Source organism: Brachyistius frenatus, unplaced genomic scaffold (genome assembly GCF_029030835.1).
Source record: "Brachyistius frenatus isolate BFR_SWC_R1_liver_20210118 unplaced genomic scaffold, ASM2903083v1 Contig_70, whole genome shotgun sequence".
Lineage (NCBI taxonomy): Eukaryota > Metazoa > Chordata > Actinopteri > Embiotocidae > Brachyistius > Brachyistius frenatus.
Window position 1 is genome coordinate 464331 of NW_027210669.1, and position 20940 is coordinate 485270.

Here is a 20940-nt window from a genome sequence, read left to right on the forward strand (position 1 = left end):
GGAGACTTAAACACTGACTTACTTTTTTTTTTTTATTTTTTTTTTATTTATTTTATTCAGACGCTGTTGGAAGTCTCGTGCGTGATTTCAGACGTGACGTGGTAACGTTGTCAAACACCGCTCTGTCCAGTTCTTCTCGTCGTGGCGTGTGGCGCGCGGTTTTTCCGTCAGAGTGAGACCTCCTCGCGTCGTGCTCCTCTCAGCTGTCCGGCTCTCTGCATGGCCGGGATTGTTGGACGTGCAGCGACGTCTCAAGTCTTCAGGAGATCTGTCTGCAGGTGAGACGGAGCCGCGGTCGGTTGAAGGTTGATACGGACTCAGCTTTTATTACATAGTCCTAATTTATCTCTGATAGCTGCTGTGTTGTGTTTCTGTTGACCACAAATGTAGTTTATTGTAGTTTTTTTTATTTTTTTTTACTGCATTTAGTTTCAGTTTTGACATGCAAAACGTAGACTAATTCGGCTATTTAGTGCCCGAGCACCGATGGTGCGAAAGCCCTATTGTTATTCAAGGGATTATTTTACTCGTTCCTTATTAGGGCCCGAGCACCGATGGTGCGAAAACCCTATTACATTACATTACATTTCATTTAGCTGACTCTTTTATCCAAAGCGACTTACAATAAGTGCATTTCAACCATGAGGGTACAAAACCCAGAACAACAGGAATCAAGAAAATACAATTTCTTCAAGAAAGCCAAACTACAAAGTTCTACCAGTAAGTGTAATTTTAAGTGCTACTAAAGTTTTACTATTCAAGGTAAAGTCGGAAGAGGTGTGTTTTTAGTTTGCGGCGGAAGATGTACAGTACACAGTTTCTGCTGTCCTGATGTCGGTGGGGAACTCATTCCATCATTTAGGAGCCAAGACAGCAAACAGTCGTGATTTTGTAGAGTGTTTATCTCAGTGAGGAGCAACAAGCCGATTGGTAGAAGCAGAGCGGAGGGAGCAGGCTGGGGTGTAAGGTTGGACCATGTCCTGGATGTAGACTGGACCCAATCTGTTCACAGCACGTTATGCAAGTACTAATGTTTTGAAACTGATGCGGGCGGCTACTGGTAACCAGTGAAGGGAGGAGGAGGAGGAGGAGGAGGAGGAGGAGGAGGAGCAGAGTAGTGTGAGTGTATTTCGGGAGGTTAAAGACCAGTCGAGCTGCTGCATTCTGGATGACCTGCAGAGGTCGGATGGCACTAACAGGTAGACCTGCCAGGAGGGAGTTACAGTTGTCCAGATGTGAGATGACCAGAACCTGGACCAGAACCTGGACCAGAACCTGGACCAGAACCTGCGCCGCCTTCTGAGTGAGAAGAGGACGTATTCTCCTGATGTTGTGCAGCATGTATCTACAGGAACGTGTTGTTGCAGCGATGTTGGCAGAAAGAGAGAGTTGACTGTCGAGTGCCACCGAGGTTCCTAGCAGTCAGGGTCGGGGATAAAACAGAGTTGTTGAAGGTAGTAGTCAGGTCGAGGGTGGGAGAGTCTTTCCCCGGAAGGAAGAGCAGTTCGGTCTTGTCGAAAAAGCAATAAAACAACAGTAAAAAAATATTAAATATAAAAATGCACGGTATATACAATAAAATAAAATCGAATAATTAAATTAAATTAAAACTAACTAAACAATAGTGCAAAGATTTAAACAAACAAGAAAACAGACAACCAACGGTGTTATTGCTGTGTGAGGGATTTTGCCAGAGGTGAGTTATTGTACAGTCTTATTGCAGTGGGCAGGAACGAGCTCCTGTATCTGTCCTTGTGACATTGATATTGTTATTCAAGAAATTATTTTTCTCGTTCTTTATTAGGGCCCGAGCACCGATGGTGCGAAAGCCCTATTGTTTGTCAAGGAATTATTTTTCTTTCTCTCGTTCCTTATTATTATTCTTCTCAAAGTGATTTGCCTTTTTGGAGGCTTTATCATATTCAAAAACTCATGAAAGCTGATACACCATTTTGAATTTAGTCGCCATTTTGGGCGATTCTTACACATTGTACCTTATAACAACAATAATAATAATAATAATAATAATAATAATAACTTTATTTATATAGCACCTTTAAAAAAAGAGTTTACAAAGTGCTCTACAGAGAAGCAAAGCATAGTCATACATAACGTCAATACCGGTAAACATTTAAGAAAACAGGAGGCAAAAAAGACCAAACCATAAAGGTAATGAATACAAGAAAACCAAACAAATAACCAAAATGAGCAAATGGAATAGAAAACAAACAAATAAATAAATGAATAAAATAAACAAACAAAAACAGGGGAACAAAAGAACTGCATAAAAGGACGACATCACTTAAAAGCAATTCTATAAAAATGGGTTTTAAGAAGTGATTTAAAAGAAGTTAATGATTCTGAAAGCCTTATCTCCTCAGGTAGGTCGTGCCAAAGTCGAGGGATCCTAATGGCAAAAATATTTTTTTAAGTTTCGACTTTGGAATGGCCAGGAGGGGCCCACCGGGTTATCTAAGGCTGCGAGATGGTTCATACGGGGCTAACATTTCAATAATGTAGGTCGGGGTAAGACCCAGGCCGGCCTTAGATCAACAAAATCTTAAAATCAATTCTAAAATTCAATTCAATTCAACTTTATTTATATAGCGCCAAATCACAACATAAGTTATTTCACGGCACTTCACACATTAAAGTCCTTACAGCAAGACTTTACAATATTATACAGAGAAACCCAACAATTCAACAATTCCCACATAAGCTGGGAGGGAAAAAAAACCTCCTCTTTAAGGGAGAAAAACCTCCAACAGAGGGAAGAAAAACTCGCTCTTAACAGGAAGAAACCTCCGACAGAACCGGGCTCAGAGGTGGGCGGCCATCTGCCTCGACCGGTTGGGGTGAGAGAGTGAGGATACTTATATCACTGCTTGCAGTTTTAATTAATGTATTGCTATTTTGCAGATTAGCTGCGACATTGAAATGCTACCTGTGCAAGAATAATAGAATAGAATAAGTGCCTACAATATAAATGAAGCTATGCGCATAACATTTTACAGCTTCTGCACTTCCATACGGTTTGAAATGTATGACTTGTGTAAATACAATAAACTACAGTTTGTAACAGTTGGGGAAACACTGCCTCAACAGGATTCCACAAGAGACTGTAGATTTATTTGATTCACTGTTGGATGACTTTGAAGTAGATTCAATATTCACTCTTTTTCTTGATAGCTCCTCCTTCTCAGGCCACTTTGCATTCAGTTCTCCTTCCCTTCTGCTCAAAGGTTGTTCTCTGCTGTGCATCGTTGCTTCCCGTCAGTGACAGGAGCACACTATAGATCGTCTGTTTACTCAGCTGTAGGTAGGTCTCGGTAAATCATTTCTTATGATTTCTCAGTATTAGATGAACACATCTGTGCACTCAGTTTGCTGGTTTGCTGTGTGGCTGAATCACTAACCGGACAGGTAAGCAGTGGCTGTGGTGTGTCCGTACTGAACTAAGGTCAGTGCTCTGCAGGCTCCAGGATGAGCAAGAAGCTGCTGGTGGACGTGGACTGCGGTGTGGACGATGCTCAGGCCATCATGCTGGCGCTGGCCGCACCCAACGTGGAGCTCCTGGCCATCACCTGTGTGCACGGAAACACCACAGTGGAGAATGTGTGCAAGAACACGCTGCGGGTTCTGCAAGCCTGCAACAAACTGGAGGTGAGCGAAGAGCTGGTGGGACTCTCCGTCCAGCGCAGTCAATCACTCGTGTTGCTCTTCAGAGCTTTGCATAACATGATTTGGAATTTCCTGCCATCATGTGACAGTCCGGGTGCCGTTTATAAAACTGCCTGACAGCGGATTGTTATTCTTCAGGACACATGACTTGATCCCAGAACTGGACGACCGGACGGAGCTCAGTTAGCTTCGGCCGAAAACTTTTGAGTTGCGTGAATAAGATCAATGGCTGCATAGCATCAGGAGGCATAATTCAGCAATCAATCCATCCATGGTTGCATAAAATTAGAAATCATTATTGAAGGTGTGCGTTAACAACAGCAGAACAGATTTGTAACTTGTGGTGTGTTTGATTATCAACTGGTGTGCTCCTCTTCTTCTTCTTCTTCAGATTCCAGTGTTTAAAGGTGCCGCTAAGCCGATCATCGGGAACAGCATCAGTGCAGCAGACTTCCACGGGCAGGACGGTCTCGGAGACGCCCCGGACCCCAACCCTCCTGGTCTGGACCTGGTTCAGAAGGAGGGCGCTGTGTCGGCTATGATCAGGATTATTAACGCGAACCCGGGAGAGGTGAGAGACGGGGGAAGAGACGCGTGTATATAAACTGCATGTAGTGTGTGTGTGCTTTTTGCATGACCTAAGTCTGGGTGCGTTTCCAAGATATCGCTGGTTGCCACGGCACCCCTCACCAACTTGGCTCTGGCTGTGAGGATGGATCCATCTCTACCGAGCAAACTCCGAGGGCTCTACATCATGGGAGGCAACACTGAATGTTAGTAAAACACCAGCAGCACTTTGGGAAGAAAGGCTTTGTTTTAATACTGTAATTACCTGTTTGCCCAGAAATGACTCGGCCCCTTCTAAGATCTACTAGTCTACTGTCTCATCTCACTTCTGTGGTGTTGAAAACTAAATGCTGTGCATATTCTACAGTATGAAAATGGCAGCTGTCGTTAAACCTCCGATGACAAGAGATGAAACTATCAGTCGATAAATCGGTTATTTGTTTTTCTCAAACGTCATCTGGTTCCCCAGTTGATCTCCTCTCTGCTCCATATTATTTTAAACTGAATATCTTTGACTTTAAGACTGTTAGCCAGACAAAACAAGCACATTTTTATATTTCAATATTTTTCACTGCAGACGAAAAGATGAATCAGTTAATCTAGTAAGGATTAATCAATAATGAAAATAATAAACTGTAAACGCAGTGTTTGTTATTGCGGTGTAATTAGTTTAGTGTTAATTATTTTTTTCTACCTCCTGTAATGCAGCACGAGGAAACACGACAGTTTGCGGCGAGTTCAACTTTGCAGCCGATCCAGAAGCTGCGTACATCGTGCTGAACGACTACCAGTGTCCGACCTACTTGGCCTGCTGGGAGTTCACCTGCTACAGCAAGCTGTCTTGGGTAAATGCTTTTCAACATTCAGTTTTTTCACATTAGATTCGTGGAAGTCATAACCGCACATTTAAAAATGTCCCACGCACCGACGCGAGACCACAGAAAAACCCTGCAGCTTCTCTCGTTTCCACCTCTGCAGGACTTCTGTGAAGCCTGGCTGGCGCAGGACACCGACAAAGCTCGCTTCATGGCGCGGATCTTCCGCCACAGCTTCGAGGTGTCCCGCAGCGAACGCTTTGAGAAGGAGTTTGTCGCCAGCACAGGCTTCGTGTCCTGCGACTCGTACGCCATGGCGGCCGCCATAGACGATTCGTTCGTCGTGGAGAGCGACTGTTACCCGGTCAGCGTGGAGCTGACGGGAACGCACACCAGAGGCATGATGATAGTGGACACTGCGGGTTTTCTGAAGAAGAGGCACAAGGCTTTTATCCTGAAGAAGGTGGACATGGAGAAGTTCGAGCAGATGATGACAGATGCTCTGAAATAACAGCTCTGAATGTACTGTGGAGATAATGGTGAGCCGTCCACATATTTTTGATCTGAAGGTTGTTTTTTTGTTTTTTTTAATGGAGTTGTGTCTAAAAAAAACAAAAACAAAAAAACGGGTTCTTGCAACTCAGATAGTAATTTCTCTGCACAAATACCATTTTTAGTGATAAACCCTCATACTGTACATTTCAAAAGCTACTAGAGCTGACTGAAAACTATTTTTGGACAATTCTTTTACTAATTATTCCATATGTACACCTCAATCGTGTGATGACTGCATCATAAAAATTTATTTTTAAATAATAAACTAGAAATATGTTTGTATTTTTCATAATAGTGACTCATTAAAATTTCATTAGAAACTCTTGCTGTACATTTGATTAATTTGTATCTTTATTTACGTTTTTTTTTAAATTACACACCACACATGTTCACTCAGAAAAAAAAACAAAAAATTCAACGAGTCAAGAAGTTCAAAGCTCCGTCAGTCGTAGCTTTCTATTTTCACATCCTTGCATGTTGTCGACGATTTGACAATCCTGCTTTGGGTCAGTGTGGATAGTTCTTTTTTGTGTTTTGTCGTCCTTCGGATGAACACACCGACACACGAGCAGCCGCTTTGATTTCAATCGTTACCATGGTTTCCAGGAGCTCATGCAGCTCTCACTCAACCACGCGGCTGCATCCTTCAGCGCTCACTTGGTTCCTCAGTATCCTTTTCGTCCTCTGAATCTCGACCTCGTGTCCAGCTGCACACAGAGAAACAGAAATCGCTCAGTCTTTACAACACAGCTTCAGACATGAGTTAAGGTCTATTTGATTTTTTTTTTCAACATTTGTGTTTGACAAAATGTCAGTTTCTTTATGCTTGTGGTGGGATCAGGAAAGAGGAAGATGAATCATTTCCTGTTATCGTCACTCCTCTAATTCCCACCAAATGTTTCTGCACATCAGTGGACTCTTCCTTTGATGCGTCACGGGCACGTTTTTAGTTGCACAATTTCATTGATAACTGCGATGTAATTAGGTCGGACTCACCATCGACCTCTTGCACTCGAAGAAGGTTGTATGCAGGGCTTTGCAGTGGCCTTCCTTCAGACACTCGCTGGGCATCTTTCCCTCCTGAGAAATTAAGAAACCAGTTAGAAAGCAGGGAGCTTTTTCTGCAGTTAAAATGTGCTCTCCAGCATCATAACATCATGACCACAACCGCAGCCGGTGTTTTACCGGAACTGGTAACCTGCCCAGATGTTCTTACAACATCAATCTCACTCCTCCAATGCCTAAACCTAACCAACACTGCCGGTCACTGATCCGGTGGATCACCGAACAGCTTCCAGCTGTGTCTCCGTTAGGGACACAGAGTGTGTTTAAAATGAAAGTAGTACTGAAACCATCACCTACAATGTATTAAGTACAGTTTCACGGATAGCTTGAAAATTTTTTTTTTATATATAATTAAAATCTGTGACTGAAAAAAAAAATCACATTAAATTGACAGTTTATCTTTTCAAATGCTGTCAACAGTTTATACAAAAAAAAAAAAAAAAAAAACGTTGAACACTGAAACAAAAAAAAGGTTTATCAGCTTTAATAAAAAAAACAATTTAAAAAGATGATTTTGTACTGTGCACGAATTGGTCTTCAAGAAAACAAATAAACAAACAAAACAGGTCTTGTAACTTGTAGTTGGCATGTTTAAGTAGACACTTGTTTACCGACATGGCGAATAGCAAGTGAGCCAACACACGATCAGCTGAGGCGGTTCATCTGGGAGCTGCAAGATGAGTCAACACTGTCGTTTAAAAAAAAATAAACATAAAAATAAAAAGAGCCTCGAGACAAAAACGTAACGCGTATAATATAAAATTGGCAGGTTTAGGTTCATGTTCAGCCAGGTTAGTGTAACCTACCTTCACCACACAGTCGTGTTGTAGGAGACATGCCTTGAAGTCCTCTCTGACTCCGGCGCAGGCTCGGTTGTCCTCCTCTTTCTCTTCGTAATATTTCGGCATTTTTTTTTTTTCTGAATGCACTTTAACACCAACGCCGTCTTTCTGATGAACTCACAGGCGCAGGAACATCAAATAAGTGACATCGAGGTTGTTATGAAAGCTGCGAGCCACCATGTTTCTGAAACGGCATGAACGGAAACGGAAGTGCTTGACGCGAAGATGTGCATGCTGGGATCGCTTGTAGTTTTTTTCCACGTATTGAAAACAAATCATCCATTTGTGAGCGGCTAACAGGCTGTGCTTACTTGATTTTTTTTTTTAAAGTTTGCAGTGGGTTTCCTTTGCTCTCAGCCTGTTACCTCCGAGCTACTTTGAAATCAAACCTGAGGAATGCAGATGGCATGAAAGTAGAACCAAAAAAAAAATCACAACACAAAAATGGCCATGACTTCTAACAATTTTTCTCATTTATTTCCAAGATGTCCATGAAAAATGATGCAGAAATCATCAGTCAGGCATACACATGTACACGATGAAGGCACATGAACTGATGGGTGCTGGGGGGGGAGGGGTTGTGGAGCAAGGCCAGAGTTCCTTTGTTTTTTTTTCTGTCCTGTTCGCTGTCCCACAAAATGCAGCAGGGCGATCCCGAGGATCACAAGACCATTTCATGCCGTTTTCATGCATTCAAGTTTCAGTTTGTATGTGGATACAGGAAAGGGGCATCGCCCCTTCCCCTTTGGAAAAACAACACCATGTAAAGTGGCCTGCTCTCCATCTTCTCCCAATTACAAGAATTGATTTGAGTACAGCTCTAGTGTAGATGGTTTGGATCAGGGGGGTAGAGGAGCCTGCTCTGATCCAAACAAAAAGACATTGTTTATAAATTACAAACAATAATCATGCATATGAACAAGCATGGTTAACACATATTGTCCCAATTCATATTAATCCATCAATAGGCACTTCACTATCCCCTTCAATAAACCACACAAAAAAAAAAAAAATTCAAAACAAGGGAGGGTTCACTTAAAAATATCTTCCACTCAGAACATCAGCCACGCACAAAATATGTCGTGAATTTAAAAAAAAACTGGAAAGAAAAGCAAAAGAGAGACAGATGACACTTGTTTTCATATACATATATATATATGTATATATATATACACGCACACAATCATTGGTGCTCTCTGCAATGATCAGTAGTCATTAGATTCTGTCCAATCAAATAAAGAAATGCGTGCATGGACAAAACCATGGAAAAGGTAGGTACAATGATGACTGATGTGATTGTAAAACAAAAAAGTGAAAAAGCAGTGCAAATCCCGCTGTTTCAGATGGTGATCTGGTACAAACCCGCCTGGTTTACCGCTTCCACTCAGCATAACACAGAGATAGACTGTTCTGGAAATCCAACCACTAACCGGACTGTGTGTGTGTTATTTTCAAAAATATTAGTACATCCAGCAATCAATGTGTAGACAAAAAGTGAGAGGGAACAAATTGAATTAATATTGCTGGGACAATTTCAAGGGACCTGGATATAAGGCACATTTTTTTTCAAATTTTGACCCACATCAACAGAATCGAACCACAACTGTACTATCATTCAGTTTTCAAGCAGTGTTTCAGTTATAACATTCTGCTTTCAAATCAAAAGGAAAATTGTAACAGACTGAGTTGAGCTACTCGCACCAGCAGGTAATTTGCAAGTAACTGATTGAATGAAAATAAAATGTAAAATAGCAATTTAGAAAAAAAAAAAAAAAAAAACAACACAAAAGTACATAAAAACACTAAATTACCATAAACATCTCTTTAGTAGAATAAAAATATATTTTAGCTCTTGTACAAATTAAAGATTTATTTCAAATAAATTAAATCACCTTCATAGATCGTCAATCATAGTTGTAATAATATATCAATATAACAATATATTCCTTCAGGAAAACGGTGCCAAGGCAAAGTCCGATTGGTTTACTATAAATGGACACTGAGGTCATACACAGCCTGTCAGACAAGAGGTGTAATAGATATGGTGTCATGGTACGGTAATTGTTTCTTGATGGACTAGTTACCACTGATACTGGCCAATGGCTACAGGCAGGATTTTGGAACAGTAACTTCATCCTGAGTTTGTCTTTCAGGACGAGTAGAGTACTTGAAATGTGGCCTACAATACTCTCGGAGTGAGGAAAACATTTTTGTTTGGGCTGGTGTTGATCTAGAGCTCCGTCCTCTCCGCCGAGAACAGAGAGCAACTGGCCATTAAGTGATGACAACATTCTTGATCATCAGGGGCTTTGCTGAGGCGCTAGTGACAGTGCAATGCCCCAGTTTGCCCAGAGGTGGCAGCATCGAGTAGCAGAGAAGGGTTTGGCAGCATCTACACCAGTGGCCAGGTGACTGGTTTTCCCCAGATGTGATAATTCAACCTCTTATTGTCCAGGAATTTTCTGATTGTTTTCAAAGCTGCTGAACAAAACAGTCACTTTGAGAGCCAGAGCTGGGAACCGATGTCTTCGCGCACTCCGCTGTTGTTCTTCAGACAGTAGTATTCACATTCTCACAAACAAATGAAGAGCACAAGAGTGAAGGGAGAGATGCAGAAAGAAAAGGGGGATATCGAGAAGCAAAAATAATAAGGTACATTAGGAGGAGTGGGGACAGAGAGGTGGCGTTCCTCAGACAAGCTCAGATGAGCAACTCTAGTGGGCTCTAATGACTTCACTGCTGGTTGCTAGGTGCCAAAGGCCCTGCGTAAGCAGTCTAGGAGATTTTGGTCCCTCAGGGGCCATGATTCATGTACCCCCTCCAGAACAGTCAGCCAGTTATCCTCTTTATATGTATCTGCAGGGAGAGAGCAGAGCACAACATGCGTTACTGCATCAAAACAAGGCGGCAGCATGCATCTGGAGCGAGTGGTAATTATTATGCACTGGACAGCAGATGAAAAGGCGTGTGACTGGCTTACTTCACTGAGGATGGCCCACACGGCAGAGTCCTTGAGTACTGAAAGCCGAAGTGCCAGGACAGGATTGAAGGAAGGATCTACAGCCCCTTCTGCCACACCCTTCTCAAACTGACCTGTGTTTAAACACGCACACACACAATCAAAAGCACATATGAAAGGCCATAAATCACATTTATTGGGCCAGTATATGGCCAACATTTACCAGTCGGCTTAGTGCTCAAGTGAGAAGCACATAAAAGTGAAAGATTACTTAGAAACATTCATTGATTTTCACAGCTTTTCTTAAACACTGTTTTTATTAGGAACAATAAGAAAAAATTAAAAACCATAAAGCTATTTCGAAAAAAAAATCTCTGAATAAACAAAGAATAAGGAAGGAAGAGTTGGAGGAAGAAGAAAACTTAAGATGAAAACTAGAAGGGATAACAATAAGAAGTGACTGAGAACATTTCATGCTCCTTGAGCAAATTCACACATCACTGTAGGCACCATCAGCGCGAGTGCGTAATCTGATCGTGATGTTGGAGTGTTTGCACACATACGTAGGACTAAGAGACCGTCAAATTCACTCACCGAGCCTGTAAAAGCGATCCTCAGTTCGCTTGTACTTGTCTTTCATCTGCAGTCCAGTTTCCTGACATATGAAGAGGGTGACAGACGGACAGGGGAGTAAAGTGTGAGATGCAAATTAAAATCGTAATGATTGCTTATTTGCGCAGCATTCAAACAGATGTTGGCAGCTGTTCTCCCACTACGAGTGTGTGGATCGCAATGTCAGAATGCATCATCTCTGGCAGAGCGAGGGATTCGGTCACGCTCGCATTCCTGTCAATAATCAATGCGCTACAACCACTCAATGTAATCTAATCAGAGCTATTTGCACACCATACCAGAGAAGGGTGTGGGTGTGTGTGTGTGTGTGTGTGTGTGTGTGTGTGTGTGTGTGTGTGTGTGTGTGTGTGTGTGTGTGTGTGTGTGTGTGTGTGTGTGTGTGTGTGTGTGTGTGTGTGTGTGTGTGTGCGCGTGTCCCTACCGAGACAGGCAGGATTTCCACTGTGGTGTTCTCGATCTTGTCCCCAGGGTGCTCCTGGTTACCACTGCGAAACAGGAACCTGCCAATCAAATCAAGCATCAATTTTAATATTTTCACCCATGGATGAGGATTCTGTCCCTGTCCCCGTCTCCCCCTCACTCCCTCCCCCTCCCTTTCCCCTCCCCCCACGGGTAGCTGTCACACAGACACAGTCTGTCAAACTAAGTGCGGGCTGTATGTAAAGTATATCCATGAGGAAGCTGAATTTGGCTGAATTTGGGTATGCATCCTTCCATTATCTATATCCGCTTTATCCTGAACAGTGGAGCCTATCCCAGCTCATTTTTGTGCGAAGGACAGACAGACGGAAACAAAGACCGTTCACGCTCTCATTCACACCTATTTGTAGAACCACCAATTAATTTGAGGTGCATGTTTTTGGCTGGTGGGAGGAAACCGGAGCACCCGGAGAGAACCCACGCAGGCACAGGGAGAACATGCAGACTCTACACAGAAAGGCCCAGATTCAAACCAGAAATATTTTTGCTGTGAGGCACCAATGCTAACCACTGCGCCACCTGTGCCACTTTGGGTATGCAAAAGTATGAAAACCACTTCATGGCATCATGGCTTTAACATCAGTTTGATACATTTGGTTAGTAATCTCAAAGCCGGTGCTTCTCAGATCTCATTCAAGTCATAACTACAGATTCTGAATATTATAAATTCCATGATTTCTGCCTTTTCATCTAGCAAAAGCTCAGAAATCTCAGTGGATTTTGAGATGCCCATCCCAACTTGAGGGACACAAGTTGGGATGGGCATCTCAAGCAAAATTATTAACTTTACTGCAGAGTTTGCACTGCACCTCATCTTTTATTTCTATTGAAGGAGTTCTACGTAGAACCTTTTGATGGTTGTAAACAGCTTTTAGGTGCATTACCACCACCTTCTGGCGGGTGTAACGCATTACATCTCAGCACCAGTAAAAACGGGGGAAATAGTCGCATATAATCATACATTTTTCATATTTTCCCATCTCTAGTTCTTAGGCACGTGTATTTATGTGTATAAAACAGCCAGAGAGTAGGAGTGAGAGGGAAACGCTGCCAGCCAGAGACAGAAGTGACAGATCTTAAATCTAGCTGCATCCCTCGACCAACTGCTGATGAGATGTTGTCTTATCGTCAGAACGAGTCACAGCCAGAAAAATTGGTGTCACTCAACAGCAGACGAGAAAAGAAAAACACTGGAACACTACGTGGCTCCTTTCCCACTGCCTGCCACTTATATGGTGAGTGACTGACAGTCCTTTCTCACTGTTCTGACATTATCTTTACACAAGCAGTAGATACAATCGTCACACTTGACCAAATATTAACATAAATTTATGGCCTTCTCTGCTCTGTCAGTGTGGCCATCACCTCCCTATATATTCACTGTCTTCATCCCCTTCTAGAGGGAGTAAAGCTGGCCTGACAATGCTTAATTTAGAGCACTTTCATTAGCTCACCCTGATCCCCAGAGTAATACTTCACGCACACGCACACAGACACACACACACACACACACACACACACACACACACACACACACTAAAACTAAACCTGAATCAGTGAAAAACAGCAGGCTATAAGTGAAAAGACAGATTTTTGCCTGCAGGTGCAAATGTTAGGGCTTTAATGTGAAAATACTGCACACGCTGGGCTGTGGCTCGTATGCTCACTATATCATCTCGGTGTAAATGATAAGGAGCTGTGCAAGGGGAACATATCCAGCCTACACATTTACCTCTCTATGCTGACAGGCCGGTCAAATTTGAAGAGGACGTAGTCTCCTGCAGTAGGAGTGATGGCCCAGAAGAAATCCTCTCCGAGATACGTCTTCTCCAATGTGTGACCTTGATACACCTGCATGACACAAGACATGTGTTTTGCCTTCTAGTCTTATTTTCATAAAGTACACAATGGATAGCAACGAGACAGCAAAGGTTTGTGGTGATACCTTCATTGAAGTGGAGACCTCAGCTGGGGGGTTGACGTGCATCTTGTGGAGCAGTGGCTTCAGGAAGTCCTTGTCCTACAGATGCAAACAGACGGGAAACTAATGTTTCTACACAGGAAATAGCCTCAACTGCTGCTTACAATAAACAACATCCAGGGCGTGACACTCACTGTCAGTTTCTGGATCTTTCCAGCAAGAGAAGAATGGAGTCCCACATGCTGAAACAGAGAAGGTCTGAACCGCACACGTAGGCTGGACTTCTGCCGCTCGCAGTGTTTCTGCAAGAAAAGGAAGAGTCACGAGACCCATTTCCCTTTTTAATGATGCTTTTATCCATAAAGTAACCACACACTTACCGCATCTTTCTCAGGATTGCAGACTTTGACCCAGAGAATATGGTCCAGCAGCCAGTCGATGGGCTTCTCTTTGTAGAACATAAAAATAAACTCAACGATGAGGTTTAGGTCTGGAGCCTGGAACATTTTTCCTGCAGGAAAGACAGAAGGAGTTCATAGATGTTCATTGATCCTCCGTAGAAGCTCATTAGCAACCAATTATTCAGAACAAGATTACTAAACCATGAAAAGGGCTTATTAATTAATACATTTTAATTTTTTTTAAAAAGAGCACAATCAACTGGAATTAATACAACAAAACAGAGTTCTGTTGTGGAAAACCTGTCTTTTTAAAAATCATATAATTCATGCAAAATTACACGACTAACGTTTCCCTCAAGGCTCTAAAAAAAAAAAAATCAAGTTAAATACTGGAACCACTTCGAACGTTCTCACATGGCAGGAAGATTTTTTTCAATTTCAAAATAAAGCATCCCATTTAGGCAAACAGTTAAAGGACAAAATCCGGCATATTCACCATTATTTGAGTCTTAAAAAGATGCTTTCAAAAGTAGAACAACAAAGAACAATCCCATGATAATCAATCCCCTCAAGAATGTCATTAATAAATTGTGTTGCCAAGAATCCAGCTCCAATACCCCATATATAAAAAAAAACACTAATTTTAAATCGACAAAAACTATAATAAAACATACAAAGTGAACAGAGCAAGAGAAAGTACTAAAGGATGAGCAGAAAACCTTTGCACATTCATTATATTAGTTCTAATAAATTCTCCTGGTAACATGAACCCGGTTTCTTAAATATATATATAATCCTGACTTGCAGCAACATACCAGGGTTAATAAAACTGTTTAAAGTCTGCTGGATTTAAATACTGTCAGTGGTGTGTACAATTAGAATTAAACCCTTGTTTTATAATCTAAACAAATGTATGAATCAATTAAAATGATCATACAAGCACATCAGGTAAACCACTGACGAATGGGCTCAGAAAAGAAAGATCAATAGAGCCCACTATCATCAGGATTCATTTGAAAACCCCAAAAATGTATCGGTTTCACTTGTGCTAAAAATACTCATTACTCATTCAGATTTTGTCGTGACACGTTTAATGAGTATTTTCATTTCCCTGCCAACTGCAAAACGTAATTGCCACAGTGATCAATATGACTTCCATCTTGCCTTTAGTGACTGCTCCAGATGGGTCCACATAGCATTTGACTGTTTATCATAAATCCTACAAGAATCACGGTGTGTAAACGCCTCGACAAGTGGATTGGGAAATCCATTCAGCCAGGAATGCCGTCGGCTGCCTTTGCAATCCTCTGACTATGCAGATCTTGCTATATTTGACAGAGCCCTGGAGGAAACTTGTATTGATTAGGTGCCTAATGAGTTGTACCAATGAAGCCCAGCTGAGAGAACTCCAGGATCATCCAGTCCTCTGACGAGAGCTGCAGGGCGAAGTTCTTCATCGTGGCAAAGTAGTTGGGCTTGGCCACGATGTCGTCCTCTAGCTACAAAAACAGGTGCACACAAAAATCTAAATGTTAGGCAGAAGGAACTTCTTTTAGGGTGGAGTTGGGGTTTAATGTTGATGGAGAGGATGAGAAGCACGAGGGAGACTCCTCTATGTTCACACAAGCCGAGCTAAGAAACACTTAAGAGTTGCTACACTAATCTAGAAAAACAGAAACACTATTGTAGTCAGGCAATACCTCTTCTCTCCAGGTGAGAGCAGAGAAATGAATAAGACAAGACAACGTCACATGAATAAGACAGAAACATGAACGATCAACAACACAGTAAAACTCAACTGTGAATGGCTGGTTCATTTCAAATCCTAACTTGGAAGCCTAGTTTAGTGAAAACAACAGATAAGAGCTGCCGAGGTCTGAGAGGATTAGGCTAATAAGTGAAACCCTCTCCAGTCTGGGAAAAAAAAACACAGCACTGGCTTTGCGCAATGATTTCACAACAGTTTCATTCAACTGCACTGCCATGTTTAATTTGGTGTGACAACCTAAAAAAACAAACTATGTTTGTCTAGTAACAGGCTTTCCATTGATATGTGAGTAACTGTCTATAAAGCCCTTCCTAAAATACACTCCAACAATGGGAACAAGAGATGTAACGGTATTCTGAGGTGTTCAACACTGGACAGTCAGTTCAGTGTGAGCCTTCCTCAGTTTTATATGCCCTGTTATTCACTCTGCACCCGTTCTGTCCTGTCTATCACCTATAGTATGCTAGTCGGGTGAGGCTTGAAAGCTGGCTGGATACAGTTTAATGTTTAGCATGTTTTAATTGGCCTCCCTGTAAGGGCAGAGTCTGCAACGTCTTTGCTCACAATCCACCAGCAGTGATCTAAAACGATTAATGACAGTACGGCCCAGAGAGGTTTTGCCCAGTGACAATTCCAATAAAGTGTATTCAAACAAGATGCTTGTGTCCTTAATTTTGACTTAATACAGGAAAAAGAGAAACCATTTATTCAGCCAATGGAAGTTAAAAAAAAATAAAAGGACAATTCTGAGACATCTTTCAGAGCACAGAAGAACGCTTGTTTGTTTATTAAAACTTTCATTTCAAAAGCTAAAATTATTGTTAGTGAATATGTTGCATATTGCTTATTTTGGTAATTTATTTTTTCTTATTGACAATATATTAGTAATTAAGTGCCTTAACTGTTACAGTAAGAATTATGGCCAATGAGCCATTGTTGAATGTTTACATTTTTCAAAAATAATGACAATAATTTATATTATTTGTTTTCTCTGCTGTATTGAACACACACCAAACCAAAGACCATACCAACATTGCACACAAATAGGAACACTTTTTTATTTTATTTTAAATGTATTTAAGGACATACCTGTACATAATAAACTCCTTTGCTCACAGCATACATCATGAGGAAGGAATAGTCCAGATTCTGCTTTGTCCGCCATCTAAACAAAGCAGAAATCAACAACACACAAAATGAGAATATGTACACATGAAAACTGACTCCATGTTGCTGTATTTTAAAATTTTGGAGGATATTAGACCTTTGGAAAATATGTCAGATACACTGCTTTACATGCAAAGAGCCACTCCCAGCTACACAGAAAGTTACAACAGCCGGCTCTGAATAATTTATAAACCAAAGCTGTCACACTAATTGTTTGATCTGATGTTGCAACCTGACTGAAGGCTGTTCACAGAGGGCTGCAGGTGTTTCTATGGAAGTGGCACTGAGGAATATTTCTGAGTACACATTTTATGTTATACACACACACTTTTAACATTTTAACACAGGGGTAAAGAGACACTATAAAAATGAGGGCATGGATGCACGCGCTCTCAGCCAGGTGGTTGAGTGTAATGTTTCTGTACCATGAATATAAATTCACACACACACGCGTCTAAAATATAACACTTATATTACAGCCCATGTTGGACAAGATACTAACTGTTCGGATTCCTTTCAGAAGCATCTGTGCTCACCCACAAACAAACATAACACACAGCAGTCCTCTGTGCCCGACGGCTATTATCCGAGTACATATTGCAAGTCTCCACAAGTGTCGGCACAAAGTGCACCATAAACAGATTTCTAATGAAGCCAATTGTTAGCCGACTATAAAGAGAAGATTAGTACAGAGGATAATCAGACCGAGCACTACAGAGAGACAGAGATAGAGGGTGCTGCTGCTGATGACCTTGATCTGACTTTGAGAAATGCCTGTGGAATACTAAGTACAGAGGCAGCCTACCTAAAAGCTCCCACTTGCTCTCTCCCTCCCACTTTCCCCCTGACTCATCCTTCTACTTTTTCTGCAATCCTCATCACGGCTCTCCTGCACTTCATTCTCTCACGGCTGCTTCCTACACTATTTCCATAATCAATTCCGTCACATTTTTCCTAATTAAGTGTCAGAGCTCTAAACACACATATAAAACAAGATGTAATGCCCATCGTGGTTTGTGTACCTGACTCTTTCTCTGGAGTCTCCAAATGTCTCTTTGAGGTTGGTGAGATCAGGGTAATAGGTGGCGGGTGGTGAGATCACCTCCAGCAAGCCTGAATTCAGCTCTGTAGAAAACCTGAAGACAGAAGCCGTCTGTGAGGTCACGAAAGACACAAACACACCACCTTCTCTGGTTCAAAGTGTCACTTCAATCCTTAACAATATTTCCACCGTTTGCTGCATCTGCCAGGAAGCCGAGAACTTGTACTCACTCTTTCTCCAAGCCCGCAACCACGCTCTGAACGTAGTCCAGGTCCGTCTGAAGAGATTGAACCAGAAGGACATATCAGACACACTCAACTTTTTAAATCTATTGCGCAGCAGCAACATGCTATGACTCATTGTGTAGAAATACAGGTTCTCACCTCCCCAACGAAAACTATAATGACACAGTCAAGTTTCTCCTCTGGTGACAGCTTGTCTATTAGCGAACGCAGCGTCTCCGACAGATACGACTTCACCTTCCGCTTCACTGTAGGGATCCCCATTACCATGGTAACTAAGAAGAAGAAGACATAGCATGAGGTGAGAAACAAGAAGGGGCCAAGGCTGCAGTTAAATCAAATGGATTCAAAAAGCAGTTAATCTTTGCTGTTCAACAACAACAGATGACATCAACCTAAATCCACATGAACAGAAATTGATGCCCAGACTGACAGATGGCAGCGGGAAGGATGACTGATAGAGCTAGTTTGTTATGTATCTGCACTACCATGCTTCAGGTTCTTAAAGTATCTGTAAAAACAACTACCACACCGAATTAACATGTAAAGGCAAAAATGGTTGGACACAGGTAAAAAGAAATATTTATGATCGGTGGCACTTATTCAGCATAGAGTTAAAGAAATCTGAGGCACTCAAGAGGGTGATCATTTAAAAAGCCATTAATGACTCACGGCTATTAGTCACAGTAAAAAATTAAAAAAAAAAACATGCCTACGCATTTAGACCAATAAGGCCTTCATCTGGTCAAATACTATATGGTTGCCTTTGGGTTGTTTGTTATACCTGTTGGTCAGTAGTCACATGATCAATATGTATCAATTAGCAGTCACACGGGAGCAGGTAGAGTTACATGATAGAAAAACGCACCCAACAAAATCTTACATAATATCAGGACAAGAAAGCCAAATACAGATATTGATCAAAGGTCTTAAAGTCTCTTAATAGTTTTCAGTACATTCACAAACTAAATTGCAAATAACATGTTCTTTATTCTGGGATCTAAAAAGTGTTACTAAATTAAAGCTGAAATAATCTAGGCAGGCCAAAGACAACAGAAATTCAGAAGCAAAACTGGAGTATAAAGCCGACAGTTTCAGACGGGACCTGGCTACTCCAGTCGTATTATTATTATAAAAAATAAAATTAAAAAATAAAATGTTTTTTACTTAATGTGACAATTAATCAATCAATCGAAATTGTAATCAGTGAATTCAGTCAGTCTACTGAGAGATAAATCATGTCAGCAAAAAATACCTATCACAAATATGACAGCCACCTTCATCTTTGACCCAAGAGAGGTGCTGATATCACATTCTGGTGAGGAATGATATTCATTTTATATTACATTTATCATTTAAGTGAGACAAAAGTAACAACAAACATTGTCTTCTTTTTGTTCCTGTTGTGTGAGGCTTAACATACGGGCTCTTCTTTCAAATGGATGGATTCCCTGAAAACTACATCACACTGAACAAAAAACATGACTGACTATTGCTCACATAAACCCAGCTGATTGTACTTGGTAGGATCACTTTGCCCAGAAAGAGATAGTGTGTGAATGAGTGAGCAGAGAGAGTACGGCGAGCCCACACTGGTGTGAAAGTGAAAGTGAGGGTGAACAGGTTCATCGGGATGGTGATGTGACACTGATCAGTATTTCTCTGTATTATTTCACAACTTGCCTTATAGGGACAGTGAGGGTGGTGAAGTATGTGGAACGGGGCTAATGGGTGTTCGAGTGGGTGGGTGAGTGTGGGGGGATGAAAAGGGGAAACATGCTGACTGAGCTGATGTGGGGACTCAAGGGGCCTCAATAAAGGCACAAAACAAACTTGAGGTGCGGGACAAGTGAACAGCATGCTGGATTTGAGAAAGGGTGCAATCCGCCAGAGTGATCTGTGCAGCGTGGAGAATCTGTCCCAGTTCTGCTTTGTGTTTCTCACACTGAGCTCCATGTCGTATAGCGACACCCACCACCGCCAAGAAAGTAGGTCGAGGATGAAAGGAGAACGTAGGATGAAGGAAAAGAGACAGAGAGTGACAGAATAAGGGAGGGTGGCAGACAGTGAATGAGCGATAATGCATGCAAGTGCAGCAGGAGTAGGACCGATTCCAAGACTGCCCCTCCCCATGTCCCTTGATCAGCCAGCCCACATCACTCTGCCACCCTTTCATCTTCTTCTAGAAAAAATACAAAACAAATTATATTTCAGTCCACTTCTGTCACATCAGTAAAAGGACTGATTTGATACGCCAAAGAAATAAGAGGCGCTGGTGTTGAGCCGTGTCTGTGCTTCTAATGTCCAGCAAAAATGTTGCTTCATCATAGAATGTTTATTTTTCTGATTGAAGACCATGAATACACAGTTTGTAAATTGTGAGATTTTTCAAATATAACTAATAAAAAGGGGTTAGTATTTAACATGTCGGCCCTAAAGCAATTACATAGTCATGTTGAAAAAATTGATTTGGAAAAAACAAAAATGATATACTATTGTTGCATTTAAAGAAAACATGTAATTTATTAGTTTAGCTTAGTTTTGGAATTTGGGAATAAAAACTGTAATGAAATAAATTGCTGTTGTATGTTCTACTGTCAACAACAGAGTGGGGAGTTGTTGCTGGGTTTTATGCATATTTGATGTCTTTGTATATTTGTGTTTAAATGCTAAGCTGTATACTTTTGATATTGCATTAACAGAAGTTTGTTTTAATGATATATTTTTGTGTAATTGTGCTCGGTGATATTCATGAAAATCATAACCGTCATGCATTGGAGTAATTTAAGCATCAATGGAAGT

At 41.4% G+C, this 20940-nt stretch overlaps 3 protein-coding genes across 5 annotated transcripts in view; 1 reads left to right on the forward strand and 2 right to left on the reverse strand.

Annotated features, from left to right (window-relative positions):
• The first annotated feature begins 101 nt into the window (after positions 1 to 101).
• Positions 102 to 5574, forward strand: LOC138626140 (inosine-uridine preferring nucleoside hydrolase). Of its 3 annotated transcripts, XM_069707593.1 has the most exons (7): positions 180 to 278; positions 3190 to 3319; positions 3476 to 3663; positions 4073 to 4252; positions 4343 to 4454; positions 4957 to 5093; positions 5227 to 5574. In XM_069707593.1, exons 3-7 carry the CDS (start codon positions 3484 to 3486, stop codon positions 5572 to 5574), a joined length of 957 nt encoding a protein of 318 aa, XP_069563694.1. In that variant the 5' UTR covers positions 180 to 278; positions 3190 to 3319; positions 3476 to 3483. The 3 variants fall into 3 exon arrangements, with proteins under 3 accessions (XP_069563695.1, XP_069563694.1, XP_069563693.1); XM_069707594.1 differs by lacking the exon at positions 3190 to 3319 and having other exon boundaries at positions 102 to 278; XM_069707592.1 differs by lacking the exon at positions 180 to 278 and having other exon boundaries at positions 3310 to 3329.
• Positions 5575 to 5672: 98 nt separating this feature from the next.
• On the reverse strand, positions 5673 to 7717 carry coa5 (cytochrome C oxidase assembly factor 5). Its single transcript, XM_069707596.1, has 3 exons — positions 7490 to 7717; positions 6615 to 6698; positions 5673 to 6325 (listed from the first exon to the last, which is right to left on the reverse strand). Exons 1-3 carry the CDS (start codon positions 7589 to 7591, stop codon positions 6284 to 6286), a joined length of 228 nt encoding a protein of 75 aa, XP_069563697.1. The 5' UTR covers positions 7592 to 7717; the 3' UTR covers positions 5673 to 6283.
• A 2031-nt stretch (positions 7718 to 9748) lies between these two features.
• Positions 9749 to 20940, reverse strand: part of mgat4a (alpha-1,3-mannosyl-glycoprotein 4-beta-N-acetylglucosaminyltransferase A) — a 28972-nt gene continuing 17780 nt past the window's right edge. The window contains exons 4-16 of the mRNA XM_069707589.1: positions 18280 to 18413; positions 18127 to 18173; positions 17877 to 17990; positions 16777 to 16852; positions 15304 to 15418; positions 13899 to 14029; positions 13713 to 13820; positions 13543 to 13617; positions 13330 to 13448; positions 11539 to 11617; positions 11079 to 11139; positions 10506 to 10618; positions 9749 to 10381 (exon numbers count right to left, since the gene is read on the reverse strand). Of these exons, the coding sequence (XP_069563690.1) occupies positions 10355 to 10381; positions 10506 to 10618; positions 11079 to 11139; positions 11539 to 11617; positions 13330 to 13448; positions 13543 to 13617; positions 13713 to 13820; positions 13899 to 14029; positions 15304 to 15418; positions 16777 to 16852; positions 17877 to 17990; positions 18127 to 18173; positions 18280 to 18413 (1199 nt within the window). The 3' untranslated portion in view covers positions 9749 to 10354. The remainder of the gene's footprint in view (positions 10382 to 10505; positions 10619 to 11078; positions 11140 to 11538; positions 11618 to 13329; positions 13449 to 13542; positions 13618 to 13712; positions 13821 to 13898; positions 14030 to 15303; positions 15419 to 16776; positions 16853 to 17876; positions 17991 to 18126; positions 18174 to 18279; positions 18414 to 20940) is intronic.

What these genes read in the sequence shown, in the direction of transcription:
- coa5 (XM_069707596.1), bottom strand. Translation starts at nt 7,591, where the DNA reads ATGCCGAAATATTACGAAGAGAAAGAGGAGGACAACCGAGCCTGCGCC. An exon ending in AACACGACTGTGTGGTGAAG is followed by an intron (nt 6,699 to 7,489) that starts GTAGGTTACACT and finishes TTAATTTCTCAG; the next exon opens with GAGGGAAAGATGCCCAGCGA. An exon ending in TCGAGTGCAAGAGGTCGATG is followed by an intron (nt 6,326 to 6,614) that starts GTGAGTCCGACC and finishes CTCTGTGTGCAG; the next exon opens with CTGGACACGAGGTCGAGATT.
- LOC138626140 (XM_069707594.1), top strand. Translation starts at nt 3,484, where the DNA reads ATGAGCAAGAAGCTGCTGGTGGACGTGGACTGCGGTGTGGACGATGCT. An exon ending in AAGCCTGCAACAAACTGGAG is followed by an intron (nt 3,664 to 4,072) that starts GTGAGCGAAGAG and finishes CTTCTTCTTCAG; the next exon opens with ATTCCAGTGTTTAAAGGTGC. An exon ending in TTAACGCGAACCCGGGAGAG is followed by an intron (nt 4,253 to 4,342) that starts GTGAGAGACGGG and finishes TGCGTTTCCAAG; the next exon opens with ATATCGCTGGTTGCCACGGC.